Genomic DNA, 22,746 nt, shown 5'->3' with positions numbered 1-22,746 from the left:
GTTCATAAGAGCATTAGAGATACTTAAGGTGAAAGATGTAATTACAGTGAATGATCGACTTACTTGTAATCTCTCTTCAGGGCTCAAGTTGGTTCTTGCAAACTAACCCCTTCATTCTACAACCTTTAATATCTTAAAGCATAAGCTTCAACTATAATCTAGACAAGATAAAAAGTGTAGCTTGTACCTTTTAGCCAATCCAGGGTGGTTCTTTTCTTCAACTCACTCAACCCCACAGCAGTTTTTTCTGGAAGAATTGATGGTGAATGAACTTAAAAGAAGCTTTTCTGCAGCTTCTGATCGTTGGCACCATGGACAAGGCTTGAAGAGCCAATGGGAGTGTACAAGATTCTATATATTTCACTATATTTATACAGTTGATGGAAAGCTATCAAACGCAAAAAGAAAACGTGTAAAGTGTTCATCTACAATAATGTTCAGAGCTTTCTACACAATGTACAACAATCAAGATTTGCAGCTCGAATCATGTTTAAACGTGTAATACATTGTACCGTTTCTGATCGCAGACGCTCGGAGTAAATCTCTCTCTTAAGATTCTCAGAGTTGAAGTGAACAACACATATTTCATGGTTTTTCCTGTCAGCTTAGCCCTGATAAAACCAAAGAAAAGTACAACGGAAATGGTTAGTCCAGTCAGGGATAATAGATAAAATGGTCGATCAAGAGTTCTAAGACCAAAATACCTGAGTTGAATCTGTCGAAAGAGAATCCGAACCGGAATCTGTAGCTACCTCAGAGATTCTAGCCTCCGATTTCTCGTTCGAATAACTATCAATCAGATAAGTTGGCAAAGGTTAGGAGACAACTAGCTCACAGGAAAGTATGTTGCTCAACACCATTTCACTTGCATTATGCTCACTCCTAAAGAGATATATCAAAACATAACATAAAATGACTAACTGAATGATATTACTATATGCTTACGTGGAGAGTATGGTCACCCAGATAAGCTCCACACAATCAACCCAGAGGAGTCTTTGTTCTACAGGAACAACACCGTATGTGATAAGATGAGCAAATGGCCAAAGTTTCCAACCCGCCTGGATAAAACAAAAATCCAAAATTAAACTCAGAGAATAAAAGAACGTTCATTCAAACCAACATCAAATTCAATTGAAAAGCACTGATAGTCTTCAAACTTCTGGTAATGAGATTTTCATAGTTGCTATGGTGTGAATAAAAGTTAGATTCAATCTCTCATGATATTGATTGTTTCTTCGTATGTATGAAAAACTGAATTCACAATTAAATCAAGGGTCAACCATAGGGGAAAGGTGACCAAAAAACTAGTGTGCATATGTTAAACTTAACTACATACGAAAGAACCAAGAACGAGAAAGTTCAGAAGACGAAAAATGTACAACGAGAAATGAATCACATTGATAAGGGATAGTTTAAAGCAGAAAATGACTTCCCAACAATAGTTAGAACAAGAAACAGGAACCCAATGTGCTGTCTTATTTCAACTAACTCATAGAAGTGTGAAGATTCAAGAAAAGAATAGAATCTCTTACGGTAAGCATAGGCCAAAACGTCGCCCTTAGTTCATTAAATATAGAAACTGGGGACTCGAGCCGTAGGAATCCTAATACCACAAAATAAATGCTGTTCCAAACTGCTGACCATGCCGTTTGATCGAATGCTACTTTAGCAGGAACTACCCACCAATCTTGAAAAGGAAAAAGACCCTGGAAAACACAACACAGATGATTTCTTCTTAAACGGGAAGTAATGAGACTGAAAAACTTTTCTACAACTCAAACAAATTGAAGTTCATGTTAAGGTAAGGAAACATCTTGAAATCAAAACACAAGGAATAAAATTCAGAAGGCGTACATACCTCACAAAAATGATAGTAGTAGTGGGAAAGGGAACCATGTAGAGAAAAGCCAACAAGGCCTGATCTGAACATGCGTGTACGATCAAATTCGAATAGAGGTTTTCCTTCGACACACTATGAGAAGAAACTTAAAAATGAGAAAAATCATTTACATGGGCATACAAAGAGAAGATTTTATGGGATGCAAAAATTTGATGGTATGAATGAGTTTACCTGGGCAATCCAATCTCCAAGAGAGTACACCACTCCACTAATCACCATTTTAGCGAGAACTGGGTGTGTCTTAAGAGCTTCCTCATAAGCACTCCAGTTGTGTTGAGGGGCATATCTCAATATTTCAAAAAGTGTCCATCCCTAGAGGTTGGAAGGAAAAAGAATTAGAATGGTGTATAGAGATGACATGTTTGAGGCGCGAGTTACTCTAAGATTACACATCAACGCACTTATTTAGACCATTGTCCAAGTGCTGAACTTCTTGAGTGACTAAAAACACTCGGATTGTGTTTTTAGCCTCTTCACGAATAGCTCGAATTACTGGGGTTTGGGGAATTATTAGGATCACTGTTGTATAGCATGGACCATGAAATGCGGGAGCTCAATCTTTAAGGATTTTGAGATATAGAACGTGTTAGGGAGTGCTTGCGAGTGCTTTTGGGTGCTTCCTGGTGATTGATCCAAAAAAAAAAAAAAAAATGTGACTCTATAACTTCTTTTCTACAGCAATTTAAGTTGCATTTCTTCTTCCCAAATCATGAAACTCTTTACAGCTTTTCCATTCTTTTGTGGAAGCAGAAAAGGTTCAACTTATTCCTGGCTTTCAGTAAAGCAAACTTAGTATAGATGTCATATAACCACCACATAACTTTCCGTTCATCCAGAACTATGTGTAGTTGTTGTTAGGAATCATGACCCTCCACGATGATATGATATTGTCCACCTTGAGCATAAACTCTCATGGCTTTACTTTTGGTTTCCTCAAGAGGCCTCATACCAATGGAGATAGTATTCTTAGATTATAAGCTCATGATCTTCCTCTTAATTAGCCAATGTAGGACTCCCCACTAACAATCCTCCCCTCAAACAAAGTATACCATACAGCCTCCCCTAGGGTCAATGTAGCCTTCGAACACTCCCCTTAATCGAGGCTCAACTCCTTTCTTTCTCTAGAGCCCTCAAACAAAGTATACCATTTGTTCGACACATGATTCACTTTTTAACTACACTTTCGAGACTAGCAATTTCTTTGTTTCATACTTGAGGATTCTATTGACATGGCAAGGCTAAATTAAAGGTATGGCTCTAATATCATGTTAGGAATCATGACTCTCCACGATGATACGATATTGTCCACTTTGAGCCTAAGCTCTTGGTGAACTAATACAAATAGCATAGTTTATGTCTTTTATTTATCAATCTGAGAGTGACAGTATATTCAAGTTAGCGATTAACTTCTTCAAAGTAGTTCCCCAACTATTCAATTTGAACCAACCAACATTCTATCCCAAGTAAACACAGAAAACTATTGAATTGAAGCAATTGAACAGTATGACTCACATGCCAATAATCTTGATCGATGGTGAGCAACTTCGTGATAGCATAAGAACCCGCCGCAAGAACAATGGTGGCATTTATAATCCGATCAATTATGACCTTCTCACTTTCCCCGCTCTCTGTTACACCCCCATCTCCAACAGAACCAGAAGAAGAAAACCCCTGAATTTCACCAGCGCCTCCCAACGAGAGCTCGCCGAATCCACCTACAGCACTCCCCATCTCTCCCTCCACGCTCTCCCTCTCCACCCGGCTCACCGCCACTCCTTCTTGCTGGTCGGTGAAATCAGCGCTCTGCACCGGGATAACATCGATCTCTTCCACCGCAGAGTTCAACGCCCAACTCAACTTCCGCCCATTTCTCGAGAAAATCGAACGCTGCGGAAGCTTCAACGCGTGGAAATTGGGAGCGGCGCGTGGACAGGCTCGTTTTTCTTTAATGAAGGAAGTGAACCTCTGAGGAGCTATGGCGTGGACGGAAGCCATGGCCGCGTTGGAATGAAATCAGGACTCGGGAGGGAACCGAGTTGCCAGACGATGTTACTCCGAGTTGTAACGAATAAGAGGAAGGAGACTATATAACGTGGCTGTTTGGGTGCTGATTTGGTGTATAGTGATTTAATGTGTCGTCGAATTTGAATTGCCGTGTGATTGTCAATGGACGTTGATGATGGGAGGTGTGGAATTAGTAGCTGACCAGATGTACGATAATAGTAAAGTAGGGAATCATTTTCTAGAAGAATCCCGACGGCCAATTACCGTACACATACCATGAGTGGATAATATTCATCCGATAAAAGAAAAAAAAAAGTGTTTTTATCGTAAAATAAATAAATAAAACAAATAAATAACTAAATAGAAATGAAGTGAGTTTGAGCAGAAATCAGGGGCTGAAAATGTAAGCCCACAAGTTGATCCATAAGTGGGCCCACTTAAGCCCAAAACTAAGGGCCCACGATATTGGTCACGATAGCTCAAGATGAATACGACATGTAGTCCTAATATCTCCACCTTGTATGAAATAATATCATTCTTTAAATCCATATAAACCATTTAATTTCTTTTTCTTTTTCATTCCAAATTTGGAAATTAAAATTCTAAGCACCGAGGGATTCCACGTGTTCGTTGTGTTTCTTCTTCTTTTTTTTTTTTTTTTTTTTTTTTTTTTTTTTTTTTTTTTTTTTTTTTTTTTTTTTTTTTTTTTTTTTTTTTTTTNGATATATTTTTTTTTTTAATTTTGCAATTTTCTCTCTTCTTAATGGGTGTGTGGAAACTCCACTTCTTGAATTACGCCCATAATCGGATTTCAATTTTTTTTTTTTGGTTTAAAAATAAAAAAATACAGTTGTTTCTATAATATTTTACAATATTATGTTTGACTTTTATTTGGAAGAGATCCAATAATTTTTTTAATGAAAATTAGAACCTAAAATTATGTGACAGTGATGTAGAACGGAAATTTGGATTGTCATGTCTTGTTAAGCCATTCTCACTTCCAAATCTTAATGTTTGTATGAAATTCTTATAAAAAAAAATATATCAATTTCAATGATAGTTTTGAAACATTTATGAAATGTCAACTCACGATTATGATTATTATCCTATTTGAAGATTATTAGAGAGTCTGACAACTAATCTCTAATAATAAACTTTCTAGATTGACATGATCCATGTATTATCAATTAGAACGATTATGAAGTCGCATCTCACCCATATATGTGTGCGCATGAGATTTGAAGTGATTCTAGGGAATAGTAAAAAGTTAGCTAGATTATCTAAATTCGGATAAACATAATGATTAAAATAAGCTCATATGAGCTAGATTACATGAACTCAATGATTGGGATAAGCTAACTCAAGTAATTGAACTCAAATGAGCTAAGATTATATGAAACCAACTATTGAAATAAGCTCAAATGAGCTCGATTATATGAAACTAAATGAAATCCCTATGTTTACGGTAAGCTCATACGAGTTGATATAACTAAACAAGAGATAAGACTCCTTTAATACAATTGAATTGATTGAGTCTTAACAATGATAAAGGTAATGGTCCATGAACAATGAGAATGATATTTTAATCTTTAATCTATGGAAGTTCTAAAAGTGAAGGCACGTATATAGCTTTACTACATGGTTCATGGACGATTGAGAACCTACATGTGCGATACTTATTAAATATTTTTATATACACTCGTCCTACTCTTTCTTTTCATCAAATACAAATGAGTAATTTTATAAATTAAATCGGTCTTTTAATTTGTTCTTTGTCCTTCTATAGCAGCCCTTTGATATAAGAAAAAGGGGTGATTACACCAACGAAGACCAACTCTTAGGAATATCAAAAGATCAAAGTAAATGAATCAAGTTGCAAGTAACATAATGGTACATGTAAGATATCACCAAGCAACAAAACTTTGCCAACAAATACAAATGAAACGAATCAATTGCTAGATCTGGTTTTGATAAGAACAAAAGAATCAATTCTCGTTCGGTAGGATAAGGCGATCTCCACCTTCCACGAGTTTCACAGATCGAATTATGTCTCCCGTTTTAATCTGAGGAAGGATGTCTCGTCCAACGGTTGTGTATCTACCAGACACAAGAGAGTATAAAGATTAATGAAACTTCAAAGGTTGAAGAGAAGAGAGAAGGTTCAGTGGTCAAATTATTTATTACCCAAAAACTGAAAACTGCCCTTCATCAAAGGATAGTCCTCCCAAGCCAGACTGAAATATGAATTGCATAACCAGATAGCAAACTCATGAGCAGTTTCAACCAGGAACTGCTTCCAAAAATATGTAAACAAAATAATGTACCAAACTTACATTTCTTTTATCATACAGATAGAAGAAGAATTGATATGGTGAAGAATATTCCTCTGAATCTTCATTATGTGCCATGGCAACTGCCCCATACACAGACAGAGGTAAGACCGGCAATTCTCCATCCTTCCATGTCAGGGGAAAAATAATATAAGAAAAACGAAACGGAAAAGTTCTCTTAAATAAATTATAAGTCGATAATGAGAACAGGATTAAACCTGCACGCTAAGGGTTGTTTTGTATAAGGGTTCGAATTGTCCTGACGGCTTTATTTCCAAGGGAATGCTATAGCCTTTGTTGTTATCAAGACTATTTTCAGAAAGAACAGCTTGACTTGTACAGCTGAGTTTTGTTCCATTGTAAGCTCCATCAATTACCTGCAATTCAGCGAAAAACATGGAAGATATACTGAATTTCCATGCACAACCAGTATTTTTTCAAGCTAGCCGTACAGTTTTCTTTATTTCAACTTGTTATGTTACTTGTGTCATATGTGAAGTGTTGAGGATTGTTGGGAGGGAGTCCCACGTTGGCTAATATTAGGGAATGATCATGAGTTTATAAGTAAGGAAATATATCTCCATTGGTATAAGACCTTTTGGGAAGCCTAAAGCAAAGCCATGAGAGCATATGCTCAAAGTGGACCATATCATACCAGAGATCCGTGATTCCTTACATGGCACCAGTGTCATACCCTAAATTTAGCCATGTCAATAGAATCCTCAAATGTCGAACAAAGAATTGTGAGCCTCGAAGGTGTAGTCAAAAGTGACTAGAGTGTCAAACAAAGGCGGTACTCTATTCGAGGGCTCTAGAGAAAGAGCCGAGGCTCGATTAAGAGGAGGCTGTTTGAGGGCTTCATAGGCCTCAGGGGAGGCTCTATAGTGTACTTTGTTCAAGGGGAGGATTGTTGAGGATGGTTGGGAGGAGTCCCACATTGGCTAATATTAGGGAATGATCGTGGATTTATAAGTAAGGAAAGTCATGAGAGTTTATGCTCAAAGTGTACAATATCATACCATTGTGGAGATCCGTGATTCATGTTATTCCTAAGATGAAGTACCTAACTCATCAATGAAAATTAAAAAGCAGTGTAAAGACGTCCTTCAATTAAGCTTAAGTGGGGCTGACACTCAACTACCTTACCAGTTTTGCAAAATTCCCAGCTGTCAATGGTGCTGAAAATCCATCCACTACAACCTGGAAACGAGGATAATAATATCAGTATCACTTGATCCTGCTATTGTCTTTATGTGAAAGATCGATGATCACAAGTCAAGACCAACAAGTTCGAGTCAGAGAGAAAATATATATTGTGAATTAAATACAATTTTTTTCTGGAAAGCACAAATGACGTCCAAACTAATCAAGATTCAACGAACCTGAATTGTAGCTGTATTGCTAGATTCACCACCTGCTTGTGGGGAAAAAGCTGAACCATCTCCTTTCTCAATGGTAAATTCAACAGTTCCTCTCCCTGTCAACCTACAAATCACTATGAACATTGATATTTGACTCTCAAAACTCATGGAGAACGTTCAATACATTTCTATAATAAATTAATGGAAGTCGTCTATATAGCACATGTCACATGAAGCATAATCACAAAGTTAATAATACACTAATCTGAGGTAACGTTAGAATAAATCCATTTATCCAAAATGAAAATATAACTCCAATAGCTAATCTCACTTATCTTTTGTAAATCTGGAGGTAAACTAACAGAAAAGTTAAAAATACGAATATGGACCCAATCATGAATCAATGTATTATGACGTTTTCTGCATTCCAAACTATATGTCTTTATATCATTCTTCACGATGATAAAAATTAAAAAGTAATAACTCATGAAATAAGGAGTCACCCTAATGCGAAAGCCATTGGAGGAGTTACATGTATACATTTGTCGAACTAAGATAAATGCATATTGTATTAATTTTGAATTATATGAATAACAATATCTTAATTAGGATAGCAGAATTTTTAGGATCATAGCAATTTTAGCGTTGCCCTTGTGACACAGAATCTAACCAAGTTTGGTTTAGGGATGGATACCCATACATAAAGGCTTAGGATGAAAATCCTAGTTTAGTCTTGAATGAGTAGAATTTTGAATATTAGTTGAGTCACAACGTCAATATTCTTAGTCTCTCTTTCTCCTATCTATTTGTCCTACATCACATGCATCTTCAAATACTGAATAAGGAAATATGGTTGAATTGCTAAACTAAAGCACTTGAATGCATCTTGAGGTTAACGACTATGATGGACGTTTCGAGCTAATTCTTAGTCCTCGACAGTCGGAGAGTGATAAGAAATGAAATATGGGTGCAAGGGCGCCATTCAAACAGGAAATGAAGTATTGATGGGAATAATTACTGACCTTGGATATTTCAAGTATTGCTCAGGCAATAAAAATGACAATCCAGGGGCCTGTGAGACAAGAATGTTAAGGAAAAATAGGATAAGAACCCTATTATAACATTAAAAGAAAAAACATAAGCAGATAACATTGTTTCTAGGTCATGCAACTCCAACTTTCGCACAAGTCAAGCTGTGGGTAGTTCTTTAAGTGGTTTAACATGCTGACCTGCAACAATTCCAACTCTGCAACAGTATCAAGTGATGATGCAAGTCCTACAGACACTTTATCTGGGTCATTATCCTTAATGCTTTGGAGGAGAGTTTGCAGTCCACCCTGAGAACCAAAGAAATGTTAAATGTTCATCTAGCTTCTGAATTACCCAATAAAATTAACCAAAACCTAATCATGAGTAGATTATGTGAAAGAGAGAAAAATGGTAAAATTCATCGATGAAAAATAAACTGGGACAGAAATTTTATATGAAGTCTCGATTGCAATATTACATTACTTCAATTCGTATTTACTATTCTATCCAGCCATAAAATCACCCCCACAACACTGTTTTCCGGTCAGTTAGCCAAAAGACCTATTTATCATTCCAAAGTCTAATTATAAGACTTTAAGTTCTGACCTACGAAAAATTTTACTGCTAGAGAGACTACTCAAAAGAGTTAAAATCGCTATGATCAAATTTTATGAAGCATTGACACTTCATTTTATTGAGAGTATTGTCTTCAATAACCACTAAACACAGGCAGCAGACTTTCATACTGACAAGAGGTTTAATTCCTTAATATGATTTTTTTTTTTAAAGTTTGCTGCCACGTGATGACATTGAGGATATTGTTAAAACATTTGCTGCTTTAAAAGAATAAATAAAAATTAATGATGAAATGTTCATTTTATACTGTGTGTAACTACGCATGTATATTTCGTTATCTATTCTCTTATTTTGAAAGACAAAAGAATCATTTTGAGGTCTATTAAATATCACGTGTATCTTATATGTTTCAACCATACTTCTTGGATCAAGGGCTTGTTATAATCTTCTTCCTTAATTTCAATCAGCATTATAATGGAGATGTACAGCAGGTCTCCAAGTCAAGTGGAGCGCTGCTCTTATGTACCTTGCCTTCAGTTAGAGTTGTGTATAACGATGAACCTTTTTCCTTCAACTCTGATGGTATACTTCCCAAAATCAAGTCTTTCTCATCAATTGCCAGCTGCAATAGGCAAACAAAAACAAGTCAAATAAGAAGTTTAGAATGTGTTACCGCTCCAACTGATAAATAGATCTAAACGAGGAAGGAAAACACAAACAAAAGTAAAAGTAAACTTAACCTCATGGTCAAGGAAAGAACGACACAATATTTTTACCAGCAATTATCTTCTGATTCAAGTTAAACTATTGTACTACATGCGATAATCTCTCAAAAAGAGAGAGAGTTCTTCTCATTTAATGAATAAAGAATGTACAACCCTATTTACAGGCAACAATGCAAAAAGAACAACAATTAAAAATTCCTCAATAATTGAACACTGATTAGTTACTATCCTCCCTCAAACACATGCACGAAGAGGTCATGAAATTGGACCACAGAGCTGAAGGCAAAAATTGGTATGAGCTTTAGTCTAAACATCGGAAAGTTGATGATCTGTAGTAATATATGGTAGCTCAACATTCTAATTGTAATGGCTCATGCCCAGAATTTGGATCAAAATTTGACACACCTGATAGCCCTAACATTATCCTACATCCCCTGCGACATGGCCACGTTACTTTTCGCTTCTAAGAGTGAAGACTATTCCCATAGGTCAACACGAGTCCTTCCAGCATGCTTTGTTCTCACTCACATGTATCCTAGGAAAATTCCTAGGAGGTCACCTAACATAGAATTACTCCAAGCAAATTACGCTTAACCATGGAGTTCCTATGATTGAGTCACAAAAAAAAGGAGCACCTTGTTGGTATAGGTAGTGACTTTCAATTCTTTTAAGCCTTTCATAGTCATTCTATCTTCAGGATCGCTCTCATTCGGTTGTGGCCTCGGTACATTCAAGTAATCCTCCTTTACTTGGGAGTCACATGCCCACCAGCATCCGCATTGGTTCATTGACGAACCACGTCTTAGAAGGAGAGGTACCGTTCTGATACCATCTGTAACAACTCATGCCTAGGCTTCGGCACCTGACGGCTCCGACATTCCCCAGCATCCCCAACGACGTGGTCACGTTACTTACTCTTCGCTTCTAAGAGTGAAGACTATCTCCACAGAACGATATGGGTCCTTCCAGCATGCTTTGTACTCACTCACATGCATCCTAGGAAAATTTTCAAGAGACCACCCAATAAAGAATTGCTCAAAGCAAAGCACACTTATCCTCGTGATTGCTTTCATTCAGATGAGGTCTCAGTTCATTCACACACCTCTCCTTTGACTGGGTGTCACACTTTTAAACAAAATGAAAATCAATTTCCACATTCTTCGTTCGACCATGAAAGACAGGATTACAGGCTAACTGAATAGATGAAGCATTATCACATAAAACAGGGGATTTTATTCCTGTAAACATGAAAATCCGTTAGAATTTGGCGAAGCCAACAAAGTTCAGCAGCAGTCTGTCTCAGTAGAATTTCAAGAAACAATCTGTTTCTTAGCAACCCAAAAAAAGGATTTGAACCCAGAAATATAAGGTAACCAGACGTGGAATGTCTATCAAGAGAATCACCAGCCCAGGCTGAATCAGAATAAGCATGGAGACAAAGAAAATCAAAGTACCCTCGATGAAACAGTAAACCAAGACCAATAGCCCCTGAGAGATAATTCAATATCCTCTTAGCAGCAACTAAATGAGAATCAGAAGTAGTGTGCATATACTGAGAAAGTTTACTAACACAAAACGATATATGAGGCCTACTGAAGGTTAAGTAATGAGAAGGGCACCAATAGGAACTCGATCGTTTTTAGCATCCTCAGCAGAACAAAGAGCACCCAAGTAAGAAGCTGCTGCTAAAACAAGAGGAGTCGCACAAGACTTAGCACTAAGCATGTGAAAACGCTTCAAAACATCCCTAGTATACTTTGCTTGATGCACAACAATACCATTCTTATGAGAAATCTCATCCTATAGTATAAGAAATCTTAAGCCCAAGAAAGTATCTTAAAATTCCAAAATCTATCATTTCAAACTGAAGCTTCAGCTGCGAAATAAGAGCCTGAATATAACCATAGTGCCTTTTGTGGATAGAGTAACAATAGTGCTTAATCCATAGAAGTCTCACAGCCACAATATTTGCGAGAGCAGCCGGAGAAAGTGTAGCATTGATAACCATCACTAGAATATGATCCTTCGCAATCCAATCCTCTTAAGCAGGATTTGAACAAGGAATGGCAGAAAGAGAGGACGCCAATTCAGAAGTCGTTGGTGATGGGATCAAAGACGATAAGGACAGTAAAAGAGCATCCGGTTTATGAATTTGATCCATCAATGAATCAATAAGCTTATGAGCCTTTCAAAATCGAGGTCATTTGAAGCTTCTACATCACAAAATTGGATGCATCCAGTCGAATTGAAACAAGATTACAGGTGTTAGAAAGAAGAAAAACCTGAGAAGAATACTCCTTGGAAGCAGAAGAATCAGTCATGGGGAAAGGTAAAAGACAAATGCGTGGAGAAGAAAACAAGACGCAGACTGGAGGAATTAAAAACAACAATCAAACACTCATCAAGTAATTAAACACTGATTAGTTACATGAATGAAGAAGCAGGGTTATATGTTACCTTGAGAGCTTTCTTCACATTACCCTCCATAGTTCCATAAGGCTTCCTTTGCGGAATCCTTAGCAAATATGATATCTCTTCTAAAGAGTCCTAGAAGGAAAAACAGTGTGGCAAAACAATTAATGATCACCATAAAAAAAAATGTACATGCTAGAATCTCAGCAACAACCTGTATCGCCTTCATGCTCGTGTTTGCAGGAATTGCTCTCCTTAATGCAAGTTCTCCTGTTCTTGGGACCTTGGTGTCAGGTGAATAAAGTACTGCCTTGGCAGGATGAATTGATTGAATGTCCCAATTCAGCAGGGGCAATGGGGAAGAAATTTGTATACATATGAGGATCATAGCAATTAACTTCCCAAATTCCCTCTTTCCATGTTCAAAACCTGAAATACATGACTGTCGGAGAAACTTATGCTGGTCCATTGCTTCCTGCATCACTGAAACTCTATTCAGAAATTGAAGAGCACCAAGTAAAAGCGAATCACCAAAATGTCAATAGAGGTGGCACATTCAGTAGATTTCTATCACTTTCATTCGAAACTTCGAACATAATTCCATTAGAAGAAGTTCTATTTGCTTAAAAAATCCCTATACATTTCTCGCCAAGTTTGGGGACTAAACTCATTGAAACAAAAGAGAAATTTGAAGATGCTTTCCGTGCAACCAATTAAACAGGAAAATTGAACTGACATTACGAAATTTACAAGAAATAAACACTTTTACAGTGAATCGGGGACCAACCAGTGATGAGTTCTTAGCAGACGCGGAGGAGAGTTTCGGGAGAATCGAGCTTCCAGATGACCGGGTAAATGGAATTATGCAATGTGTATGAAGAAAGCTGCATCTCGTAGTGTGAGGGGCGGCAGAGAGAGATAACCGGCGAGAGAAAACGGCCGAAGATAAAGGGAACGCCATGAAAGGAAGTTGGTAGCTGCAGAGAGGCCTTGGCGCGCCTCATCCGTAGAAGAAAGCTTATCTGAAACTGAAATTATAATTTTTTTTTTTTTTTTTAAAAAAAAGTAAAATTATAGAAAATAACTTCTTCAAAAAATTTCAATAATGCCATTGAAAATTTTAAACTTAATAAATAAATAACACTCAGATTAATAATAACGTTAAAATTTTAAAATATTAAAAATATCCTTAAAATGATGAAAACTGTACACTGGTGTGGTATCTTTTACATAAACTCTACCTAGGTTAAATAGGTTGAATATAGCAAGCTCAAAGTTTCGGGATCTCGAATTTGGGTTTGAGAATTAATCAGATCAAAATGACCCCTCGAGCCAGGGTATGCATTTGGCACGCCCCGTTGAACAAGAGTCTAGGTTAAATCCGACCTTGGATTTTGGGACATAACTCAGTTCGAGTTTCATTTGTTTCCTAGTTACGGAGCCTCTAAATTTTTTCAATCTCGATTATTCCCGTAGGATCATTTCTCTTGAATTTGTACTTAATTTGACGGCTCGATAAAGAACCTTTAACTCCACCGTTGTTGATCTTCTTTAGCCAATCTTTGACTTATTGATCTCGACATGTGTTGATCTATTTGGACAATCTTTCAACTTATTGATATTATTGGATCGGTCTTCTACTATTTCTAAATTCTCCGAATTCACCTCTCTTCTAAATTAATAACAACGTTGAAATTTACTTTAATAGACATAGGTTTTCTTTTCTTTCGATATCGATATATCTATAAAATTCGAAAGGTCAGGTGAGGAGTCGTCATACATCATTTCCTAAAAATTGTGTTCATAAATATTATCATAAGGATACACTAAAATTTTATCATAATCTATACATTAAAAAAAGAAAGCAATTTAGAGCAAACAAATTTGATATGGTAAAAAAAAAAAGAAGAAAAAAGAATTATGATGAGGGGGTAAATAATTAATTAATTACTTGAGATGGGGTAGGGTTAGAGTGGAAGTATTAATCACTTACTTAATTTAATTTCATATATAATCCATAATTAGTCACTAATAATTCAAACCTTTGTAAAGTAGTTTTGTACGCTTTCCTCACAATGGAATGCAATTAAAAAGAGGTATTAAATATGGGGTAGTTTTAAGATAACGATTCCTATATTAGATCATTGTGTGAATGGTCCCATTTACCCATATTCATTCTTTTTTTATTTATTTAATTTTTTAAAGAATAATATTAAAGAAAAATAAAACCAAGTTGGCTTCTCAATGCAATGTAAGAAAATCACCACCACTCTCAAATATCTACTTAATGCTATTTTCCTTATTTAGGATTTACTTTCTTTTTTTATTTTCCATTTTAATTAAATTCACCCATACCCGTATCTTCTAATTTTTAAATTAAATACGTAATGAATTTTTAAATCTATTCATTGAGATGTCACATCAATTGGAGAAGGGAACAAAAATATTCTTTATAAAAGTGTTGAAATCTCTCTCTAGCAAACCCATTTTAAAATCGTGAAAGGATATAGGTTAAATTAGATAATATCTGCTCCCCAAGAAATATTTTAAAAAGTAAATGTAGTTTTCATATATGAAATTAATTCCTTCCTCACCCACCTCTAGTTTGAAATTTAAAAAGTAACTTAAAATTGATATTCAACAATAAGATCTTTATTCAAATGGATATTTCCATACAAATCAAACCTTCCATAATATATATATATATATATATATATATATGATAATGATCTTATTGGTGAGTAGCTTGAAATATAAATGATATAATTACTGTTTAAGTTTCATGAAGAAGAAGAAGAAAGACCCCATAAGGGTTTCAGATGAATAACCCTAAATCCTTCATACATCTGCACGTGATTATACAGAAACACAATCAAAACAATGAAATTATGAAATTTTCATCAAATTTAAAGTTCTACGGAAGCAGAGCAGTACATTCAGAGTTCATAATATATATATATATATATATATATATATATATATATATATATATATATGTTTATATAATCATAGTGTTCATAATTAACTACTCTGTACAAAAGGGTTTTACCACTATTCTATTTGAAACCAAAGAAAAAAAAAAGTATATGTGTATACACTAACCTTCTTTCAAATGGGTATAGAATCTATTCTTATGTAGAAAGCATCTATGGCCTCAGTTTTGAAATTGGAGTGAGAGATAGAGAGAGAATTGTTTTNTTTTTTTTTTTTTTTTTTTTTACCTACTACCAAACAAAATAATATTCTCCTAAAATCTAAATTGTTACCAGGTGGAATTGGATTGGGTTGTGTTGAATTGTTTACGAGTACCAATTCGCACCTGGGACTTGGTAAGTCGAGCGGAAAAGCCCGTCTCCGATGGAACCGAGGATGGTGTGAGCGTGGTGGTGCAGGGGCGGGGTTTGTGGGAGGTTGTTGAGTAGAGTGGCGAATGAGGAGGTGGAATTTTGGGGATTATTGTCGGTACTATGTGTGGTTGTAACAGAGGTGGAAGCCCCATCGGTAGTGTTTTCGAAATGCAATCTCTTGTTTGAGGAAATGTCTGAATGGTCTTGGTCTTGTTGGTCTTGTTCTTGTTGTTGGGTCCAGAAGAGTGAGGAGGGTAGGCGCTTTGAATTGGTAAGTCCACCATCGTTGTTGTTGGCGCCCACTATTCCCTGAAGCAGGTTTTGATCATTTTGATGAAGGAACGTGGCGTAATTGATACCCAATTTTGGGTACTCATCATTTAGCCTCAACGATTGGGGTATTGATCCTATCATAATATCATCCATTGAATCTTCCCTCTCTTGATCCATTCCCCTATGCGAATTGTTTTTCTTGTATATTCGGCACAGTACCCAATCATCCAGCTAACCAAAAAACGCACAAAAAAAAAAAAAAAAAAAAAAAAACACTCAAAATCATGATTCCATCAATTCAATCAATGTTATGTTATTGATTTACCTTCAAGGAGTTCTTCTTGTTGGCCAAATCATAGCCAGGAGGCTTATTGATACTGGGCTTGTTATCAGCCAACCTATATTCGTGCATAATCCAATTGGTTTTGATTCCTTTAGGCGGTTTTCCCCCATAGAACACCAGCGCCTTCTTCACCCCTACTTTCTGGTTGCTTCCACCCGAGGCCAACACCGGCTTATCCGTCCCTGTCGCCTTCCAGTATCCGGACGTCGCGGCTCGATTCGGCCGCGCTCCTTTCGGATACTTCCTTTCCCTTGGACTGAAGAAGTACCATTCCTGTTCTCCAAAAGTAGCTTTCGCTGATAAAATCATCACAAAATTAATTACTAATTACAACAACAACAACAACACCACCTAAGGTTCTGAAAATTAATTATGAAAAAATTGAAGATCGTACCTGGAAGCTCCCATGGATCGAACTTGTAGAGATCGACCTCGGCGATTATGGCGACCGGCAAGGGCACAGAGTTGGCTTTCTTCTTGAGATAGTGAACCACGAGCTCTTCGTCCGTCGGGTGAAATCGGAACCCCGGCGGTAAGTTCGGCTGCTGTGGTCCCGCCGACGAGTCGGTGCTCTCCATCGTTCACTTTCCGACCGATCACTGTGAGATTCTGTTTTGGAAGAAGAAGAAGAAGAAGAAGAAGAAGAAGAAGAAGAAGAAATGGGTTTGTTGCAGTTACTCAAAAATGGTGCACGAAACAGGCGAAGGTGATGTTTTAAACGGAGGAGTGAGAAAGAGAGTTGGGTATGATCAAGTGCGGGCGGAAGTATATAAACACTTACTAGTAAGCCAATAAAATATGACCACGTCGTTGAAAGAGGGGTATTGTTGTCTTTTCGTAGCCTGGAATTATGGCTTGATTCGAGCGGAGTTGGAGGGAGAGTGATGCAGTGGATGATCACCTGATGCTGATGCGAAGTGTAACTGGAACCGTTAAATGACCGACGCGTGTGAAACGAACTCAGAATCATAACGCGACACGTGTAAGAGTTGTGTGCGTGTGTGGGGTCCACTCTCCACACCCACAACATTTTAGAGCAAATGGAGTGGGGCCCACTGTACAAATTCCAATGGAAATCCATTTTGTTGTGTGTGAAATTTTTATAATAAAATAAAAAAAAAAATGGAAGAAATCAACCCTTTCTCTCTCTCTCTCCTTTGAACCCACTGGTTGGAGAGCCTTCTCATTTTGGGTGCCCTAGTTTTCTACTTTCTAAATTTAGTTTTGCATTTATTTCTTTTTTCTTTTTAAATTAAAACAAATTAAATTCTGGTTTTATTATAATAATTTTGTTTCATTTTTTTATTATTATTATCGCCTCTATATTTAATTTAAATCCCATTTTCAAATTAATAAGCTTAAATTAATAAATAAGCTTAATGAATTTAAATGTCATATTATTAAATTTAAGTGAATATTTTTATTAATTTTTCTAGAAAATATTATTTAAAACTTCGAATTTAATTTTTTTAATTTTTTTTTTTACAAAAAGGGAGTTTTCTAAAATAAAGATTTTAAAAGGGCTTTAAAAGAGAGGGTAAACAAAAGTAAATTTGAATGAAAGAAAAGTGAAAATGGAGTATGAATTATTGAAAGTGTAAAAAAAAAATATATAATGATATTTAGGTATGTAAGTAGAACAGTTCAACTACTAATGGTTGAATGGTTGATTAGCTAGGAGTAAAATCTAAGCATACCCAAGTAAAAATTCCTAGCTATGAGTAAAATTTAAATAAATAAGAGCGATCCTCTGGATAATTGGTAAGAGATATAATTTTCCCTTAAAATTTTTAAAACGCGTCTATTAAAGAAAGGTTTCCACATCTTTATAATAAATATTTTGTTATAAACGTCATTTAAAAACTATAAAACTAACGACACGCATGTGGGATAGGGCCAAAATCTGTAAAAAGAAGATCCCATGATGATATACTTATAAAATTATTATTATTTTTTGAAGGAGATCCCATGATGAAGTTGTGTGGCCCCAAATGCTCCCCAAATCATGTACCATTGGGTCCCACTCACTGCCCTACATTGTTTTAAATAACTACCCAATATTCTTTTTCAATCATTGTTTTTCTTTTTCTTTAAATTAAAAAAATAACATACTTTCACATAAATAAATAAATAATAATTTTACTATATGATTTAGGCTTCAACCAACATCTAGGTCAAAAGTTTATTATATAAATTAATGCATGCTATGATCTCTAGTTTTAATTACTACTTTCATAATTATCATTAATTATATTATTACATTATCATTTTAAATAAATCTATAACCAGCATTCATACAATTCGATAATTATAAAATTTAATTAAGTTTTTAAGTTAAAGAAAATAATGACTTGTTCCGTAATTATTAATGCTAAAACTTAGGTAAGTGAAATTAATTGTATTATTTAGTTGACTTAAAAATTTAATTGAGTTAATTGAAAAGATTTGACTTTTAATAATGGATAAATGTGATTTTATATTTCATCCAAATTAATAAATGGATCTTAATTAACCTGATAATTGAATGATTACTAACTTTATCAATTTGGGCCCCACATTTTCTATCTTTTTCTCATTCAATAAATAAATAAATAAATATTTATTTCCAAATTTTTATTCATAATTGACGTAATTCTGCCATTTACTTTTTCTTAAATGCTTTCATTTTAATTTAATTTTAATTTTAATTTCTTTAGTTTAATACTAATCTATTAGAGATGAGTTAACGACTCTCTAGTCATCCTCGTATAGTACATATTCATAATCAAGTCAGGAGCTATCCGTACTAGCTAACTATTGGTACCCATGAGAACTGTTGTCATTCTTTAGATAAGTTTACTACTAAAGAATAGTTGATGACCCGTAACAATCTCAAGACGTAATATTCTAACAAATCGATACAAAATAAACTTATTCCGTTCGTAATTCAAATCCTACAAAGAAAACCCTAAATCTTAGACTAAATCCCTACTCCATAACTCGATTTATTCTAATTCATTATACAATTTTTAGTGCTCAACAGAGATAAATTGTTAGGGAGAAACCCACGTTCTCCCTATCATAAAATTTCAGAGAGTGACAGTGAAAAACTCCTGAACCACAGTCAAATTAAGTTATTCAATTTGATCAGAGACGAAATACAACTGTGGAAAAAAGAATTAATAGGTTCGATTGAACGATCTAAAGTAATAACTAATTCATTATCTAATAAACTATACTCGAATTTGGCAATTCATATCACGAATTTGTTTGAAGTACATCCAAGAATCTTGCTTGGAGATAAAGTTTACAAAAGGTGAGTGTAAGACGCAATCAAAAGTATTGGGTACTCCAAGAATAATAAAAGGAAGTTCCATGTTTTAGATAAAGCAATCATTTGTTGTAATTATTCTCTTCCGTTTCCCGTCGTAACATTATTGAACCCGACTCTAACATTCTTCTACATTTCCTCGACCTACTGGGACACATCATTTTACTTATCTTCAACAACCTTTTTCTCCACTAATCAACACGAGTCCTTGAAAAGATTTAAAATAGTTAGTATTATAACTCTTTTAATTGTTTCTTAACTATGTTTTCATTCCGTTCATTCATATACTTTCCAAGACAACACATTTTTAACAAATTATAAAACTGTGTACTAAATTAATAAAATTTCAAAAAATACGATATTAAAACTAAATTTTGTTAAAATTTGCGAGCTTTGGAGAATATTTGTAAATTAAAATATGTTTGTCACCCATTTATAAATAGTTGACTTTTATATAGTTATCGAACATAGTGTTTCTTAATTGACTTTTATAGAGTGTTTCTTACTTATATATTTAAGATCTTTTATATATATATATATATATAATAAATATAGACAAAATAACAAAATACTTTATCCAATGGATGATGAGTTAACTTTTTAAATATATTTTTATTTAAAATAATTGTAAAAGTTTTAATATTTAAATTGGAATATATAAGAGAATTGAATTAGGGTTTGTGTGGAGTGTCCCTTTCGAAAGGAACCTTATCAAAATTTGAAGCTCTTTTTTTGTGTTTCCCAACTCAGAAAACAGAAAACGAATGAGCTTAACAACTTTCTTTCTCTTTTCTTCGCCTTAGTTTCCATATGAATGGGCGTGGACGAACACGAAGGAGCTTACGACACGAAACCACGACACGGTTTCTTCCTCTTCTCCATTTCAAAACAGATTCTGGGAAAACCCATAAATGCGTGACCTTTAATTTCAACACATGTGTATCCATCTTTCACGCCATTAATTGTTCGTTTTATCTCGTTTTGCTTTTAGGTATTTTGGGCTTTCATTTTTTTTTTCACACGTAATTCGTTCATTTGGTTGTGCTTTTTCTTAAAGAGTCATCTATCCGTTTAGCACTGTCTATATGACTCTAATACAAATAACGAGCATTTGTAATAGTATGATATTGTCCACTTTAAGTATAAGCTCTCATGCTTCACTTATGGTATGAGATAAATGAACCAATGTGGAACTTCAACAGAGGAAAAAATTCTTTTTTTTAGCGTAGATACGAAGTACAAGGCCTATATAGCTTAGAGGATTAGAGAACGTGTGTAACGGTCGAATCCTACTACTAGGAGATATTGTCTGCTCTCTTTTTTGGGCTTCCCTTCAAGGTTTTTAAAACGTGTCTTCCAAGAAGAGGTTTCTATAACGTTTCGTTCTCCTCTCCAATCGATGTAAGATCTCACAACGTGTCTACAAACCACAAGATTGAGGTTCAAATCTGTAACAACCCATTTTTGGGCTTCCCTTCAAGGTTTTTAAAACGTGTCGTCCAAGGAGAGGTTTCTATACTCTTATAAAAAACGTTTTGTTCTCCTATCCAATCCTACTACTGCTTTCTTTTCTGGGCTTCCCTTCAAGGTTTTTCAAAGGTTTTAAAACGTGTCTTCCAAGGAGAGGTTTCTATACTCTTATAAAGAACGTTTCGTTCTCCTCTCCAATCGATGTGAGAATATCTCACAACCTGTCTACAAACCACGAGATTGAGGTTCAAATCTGTAACAACCCAGATTCACCACTAGCAGATATTATTCTCTTTGGGCTTTCCCTTTCGAGCTTCCTCTCAAGGCTTTAAAACGCGTCTGCTAGGGAAAGGTTTCCCCACCCTTATAAATGGTGGTTTGTTCTCCTCCCCCCACCAATGTGAGACATCACAAAATCTCTCCTCTGTTGAGGATTGTTGAGAGGGAGTCTCACATGGGCTAATTTAGGGAATGACCATGTGTTTACAAGTAAGGAATACATCTCTATCGGTACGAAGCCTTTTGGGAAGCCCAAAACAAAGTCATGAGAACTTATACTCAAAGTGGACAATATCATACCATCGTGGAAAGTCGTGATTCCTAACATCTTCACCCACAACCGACCAAAAAGGAAAGGATTTTCCCCAAAATTTTACCTGTCATACGACGCAGGTGGCTGTTCGAGATTCGAGTTTAAAAATCCTTTTTTTCTTTAAATATTTTCTCAGTTTTTGTGAAGCAAATCTAATTCATATCTCGAAAGCTTTTTTCCCGAAAATATGAATCCTTTTTTTACTTGTTGGGTCTACATGAAATTAGATTTTCATATATAATGCATATGTAATGAAAATACATTATGAACACATAAAGTATGTATGGTTGTTAATAAGATCCTGAGTGAAACACGTAGAGATAAGTTGGTATTGTTTGTAAGTGCATTATGATTAAGAACATACGTGCACGTAATCAAGTTTAACAACTTTGTCAACTTACATTGAATCAAACTCACAACAAGATTGATATCAACATACTCTATTATGGGTATTAATATTTCTAAATCACAACCAATGCAATGTATTTGTGAGTATACCAAAGTATTTCTTATCCTAACACAAAGGTATATATATAAAGAAAAGCATTGAATCAATCCTCACATGCTATTGTGCTTTCACTGTGAAACCAATGTTTTTAACCTTTATTTACAAACCCTAATTTTCTCACCTTCCTAATCTTTTTTACTATATTTGTGAAAATGAATGGTAAAAGATGAGTGGGGAATTCTTTGGATTCGACTAGAAATATGAAGAACGATGGTAAGAGATAAGGAACATCATCCTCGCTCTAAAGCGTTTCATTTTNATTAAAAAAAAAAAAAAAAAAAAAACCCACTGATTTGTATAAATTAGAAGATATTATTTATGACTTTATACAAGATTAACGTCATTGTTACCATTTAGTTCATCTCGAAAGATGTTGTTAAAATCATTTATATAATCACTTTTTATAGGCTAAATTGATGAAGATATATGTTTAAATTTCGTGCTTTGTTTCAAAAATACTCTTGAACTTTCAAAAAAAATTCAATATATCCTTGCCGTTAAATTTGAATTAAAATGATTAATACTTTATTTTTAAAATAGTTTGGAACTTTTAAAATATTTTG

General features: G+C 35.0%; 3 protein-coding genes across 4 annotated transcripts; all 3 read right to left on the bottom strand.

Annotated features, from left to right (window-relative positions):
* Nucleotides 1-267: 267 nt before the first annotated feature.
* LOC111810648 lies at nt 268-3,973 on the bottom strand. Its single transcript, XM_023697391.1, has 7 exons — nt 3,416-3,973; nt 2,075-2,215; nt 1,862-1,975; nt 1,536-1,709; nt 946-1,061; nt 705-789; nt 268-611 (listed from the first exon to the last, which is right to left on the bottom strand). Exons 1-7 carry the CDS (start codon nt 3,896-3,898, stop codon nt 606-608), a joined length of 1,119 nt encoding a protein of 372 aa, XP_023553159.1. The 5' UTR covers nt 3,899-3,973; the 3' UTR covers nt 268-605.
* Nucleotides 3,974-5,722: 1,749 nt separating this feature from the next.
* On the bottom strand, nt 5,723-13,355 carry LOC111810632 (peptidyl-prolyl cis-trans isomerase CYP37, chloroplastic). Of its 2 annotated transcripts, none has more exons than XM_023697365.1 (12): nt 13,128-13,355; nt 12,555-12,815; nt 12,386-12,475; nt 9,730-9,825; nt 8,828-8,935; nt 8,621-8,670; nt 7,620-7,722; nt 7,384-7,437; nt 6,456-6,614; nt 6,241-6,363; nt 6,092-6,141; nt 5,723-6,004 (listed from the first exon to the last, which is right to left on the bottom strand). In XM_023697365.1, exons 1-12 carry the CDS (start codon nt 13,299-13,301, stop codon nt 5,893-5,895), a joined length of 1,380 nt encoding a protein of 459 aa, XP_023553133.1. In that variant the 5' UTR covers nt 13,302-13,355; the 3' UTR covers nt 5,723-5,892. The 2 variants fall into 2 exon arrangements, with proteins under 2 accessions (XP_023553133.1, XP_023553134.1); XM_023697366.1 differs by having other exon boundaries at nt 12,555-12,823; nt 13,128-13,258.
* A 2,016-nt stretch (nt 13,356-15,371) lies between these two features.
* LOC111810653 (NAC transcription factor 56) lies at nt 15,372-16,995 on the bottom strand. Its single transcript, XM_023697395.1, has 3 exons — nt 16,698-16,995; nt 16,286-16,599; nt 15,372-16,191 (listed from the first exon to the last, which is right to left on the bottom strand). The coding sequence occupies exons 1-3, from the start codon at nt 16,879-16,881 to the stop codon at nt 15,640-15,642; spliced, it is 1,050 nt and encodes a 349-aa protein (XP_023553163.1). The 5' UTR covers nt 16,882-16,995; the 3' UTR covers nt 15,372-15,639.
* Between the last annotated feature and the right edge of the window lie 5,751 nt (nt 16,996-22,746).

This window comes from Cucurbita pepo, chromosome LG14 (genome assembly GCF_002806865.2).
Source record: "Cucurbita pepo subsp. pepo cultivar mu-cu-16 chromosome LG14, ASM280686v2, whole genome shotgun sequence".
Taxonomy (NCBI): Eukaryota; Viridiplantae; Streptophyta; class Magnoliopsida; order Cucurbitales; family Cucurbitaceae; genus Cucurbita; species Cucurbita pepo.
This window is presented reverse-complemented; position numbering and strand designations above follow the sequence as displayed.

Bases quoted from the DNA above. Each gene is read 5' to 3' on its own strand.
- LOC111810653 (XM_023697395.1), bottom strand. From the start codon at position 16,881: ATGGAGAGCACCGACTCGTCGGCGGGACCACAGCAGCCGAACTTACCG. The intron at 16,600-16,697 runs GTACGATCTTCA...TGATTTTATCAG, and splicing joins CGATCCATGGGAGCTTCCAG to CGAAAGCTACTTTTGGAGAA. The intron at 16,192-16,285 runs GTAAATCAATAA...TTTTTTGGTTAG, and splicing joins ACAAGAAGAACTCCTTGAAG to CTGGATGATTGGGTACTGTG.
- LOC111810648 (XM_023697391.1), bottom strand. From the start codon at position 3,898: ATGGCTTCCGTCCACGCCATAGCTCCTCAGAGGTTCACTTCCTTCATT. The intron at 1,976-2,074 runs GTAAACTCATTC...TTCTTCTCATAG, and splicing joins TTGGAGATTGGATTGCCCAG to TGTGTCGAAGGAAAACCTCT. The intron at 1,062-1,535 runs GTAAGAGATTCT...TGTTTTATCCAG, and splicing joins CGTTTTGGCCTATGCTTACC to GCGGGTTGGAAACTTTGGCC.
- LOC111810632 (XM_023697365.1), bottom strand. From the start codon at position 13,301: ATGGCGTTCCCTTTATCTTCGGCCGTTTTCTCTCGCCGGTTATCTCTC. The intron at 6,615-7,383 runs GTAAGGTAGTTG...GCTGAATTGCAG, and splicing joins CTGGGAATTTTGCAAAACTG to GTAATTGATGGAGCTTACAA. The intron at 6,005-6,091 runs GTAATAAATAAT...TGTGTCTGGTAG, and splicing joins GGGCAGTTTTCAGTTTTTGG to ATACACAACCGTTGGACGAG.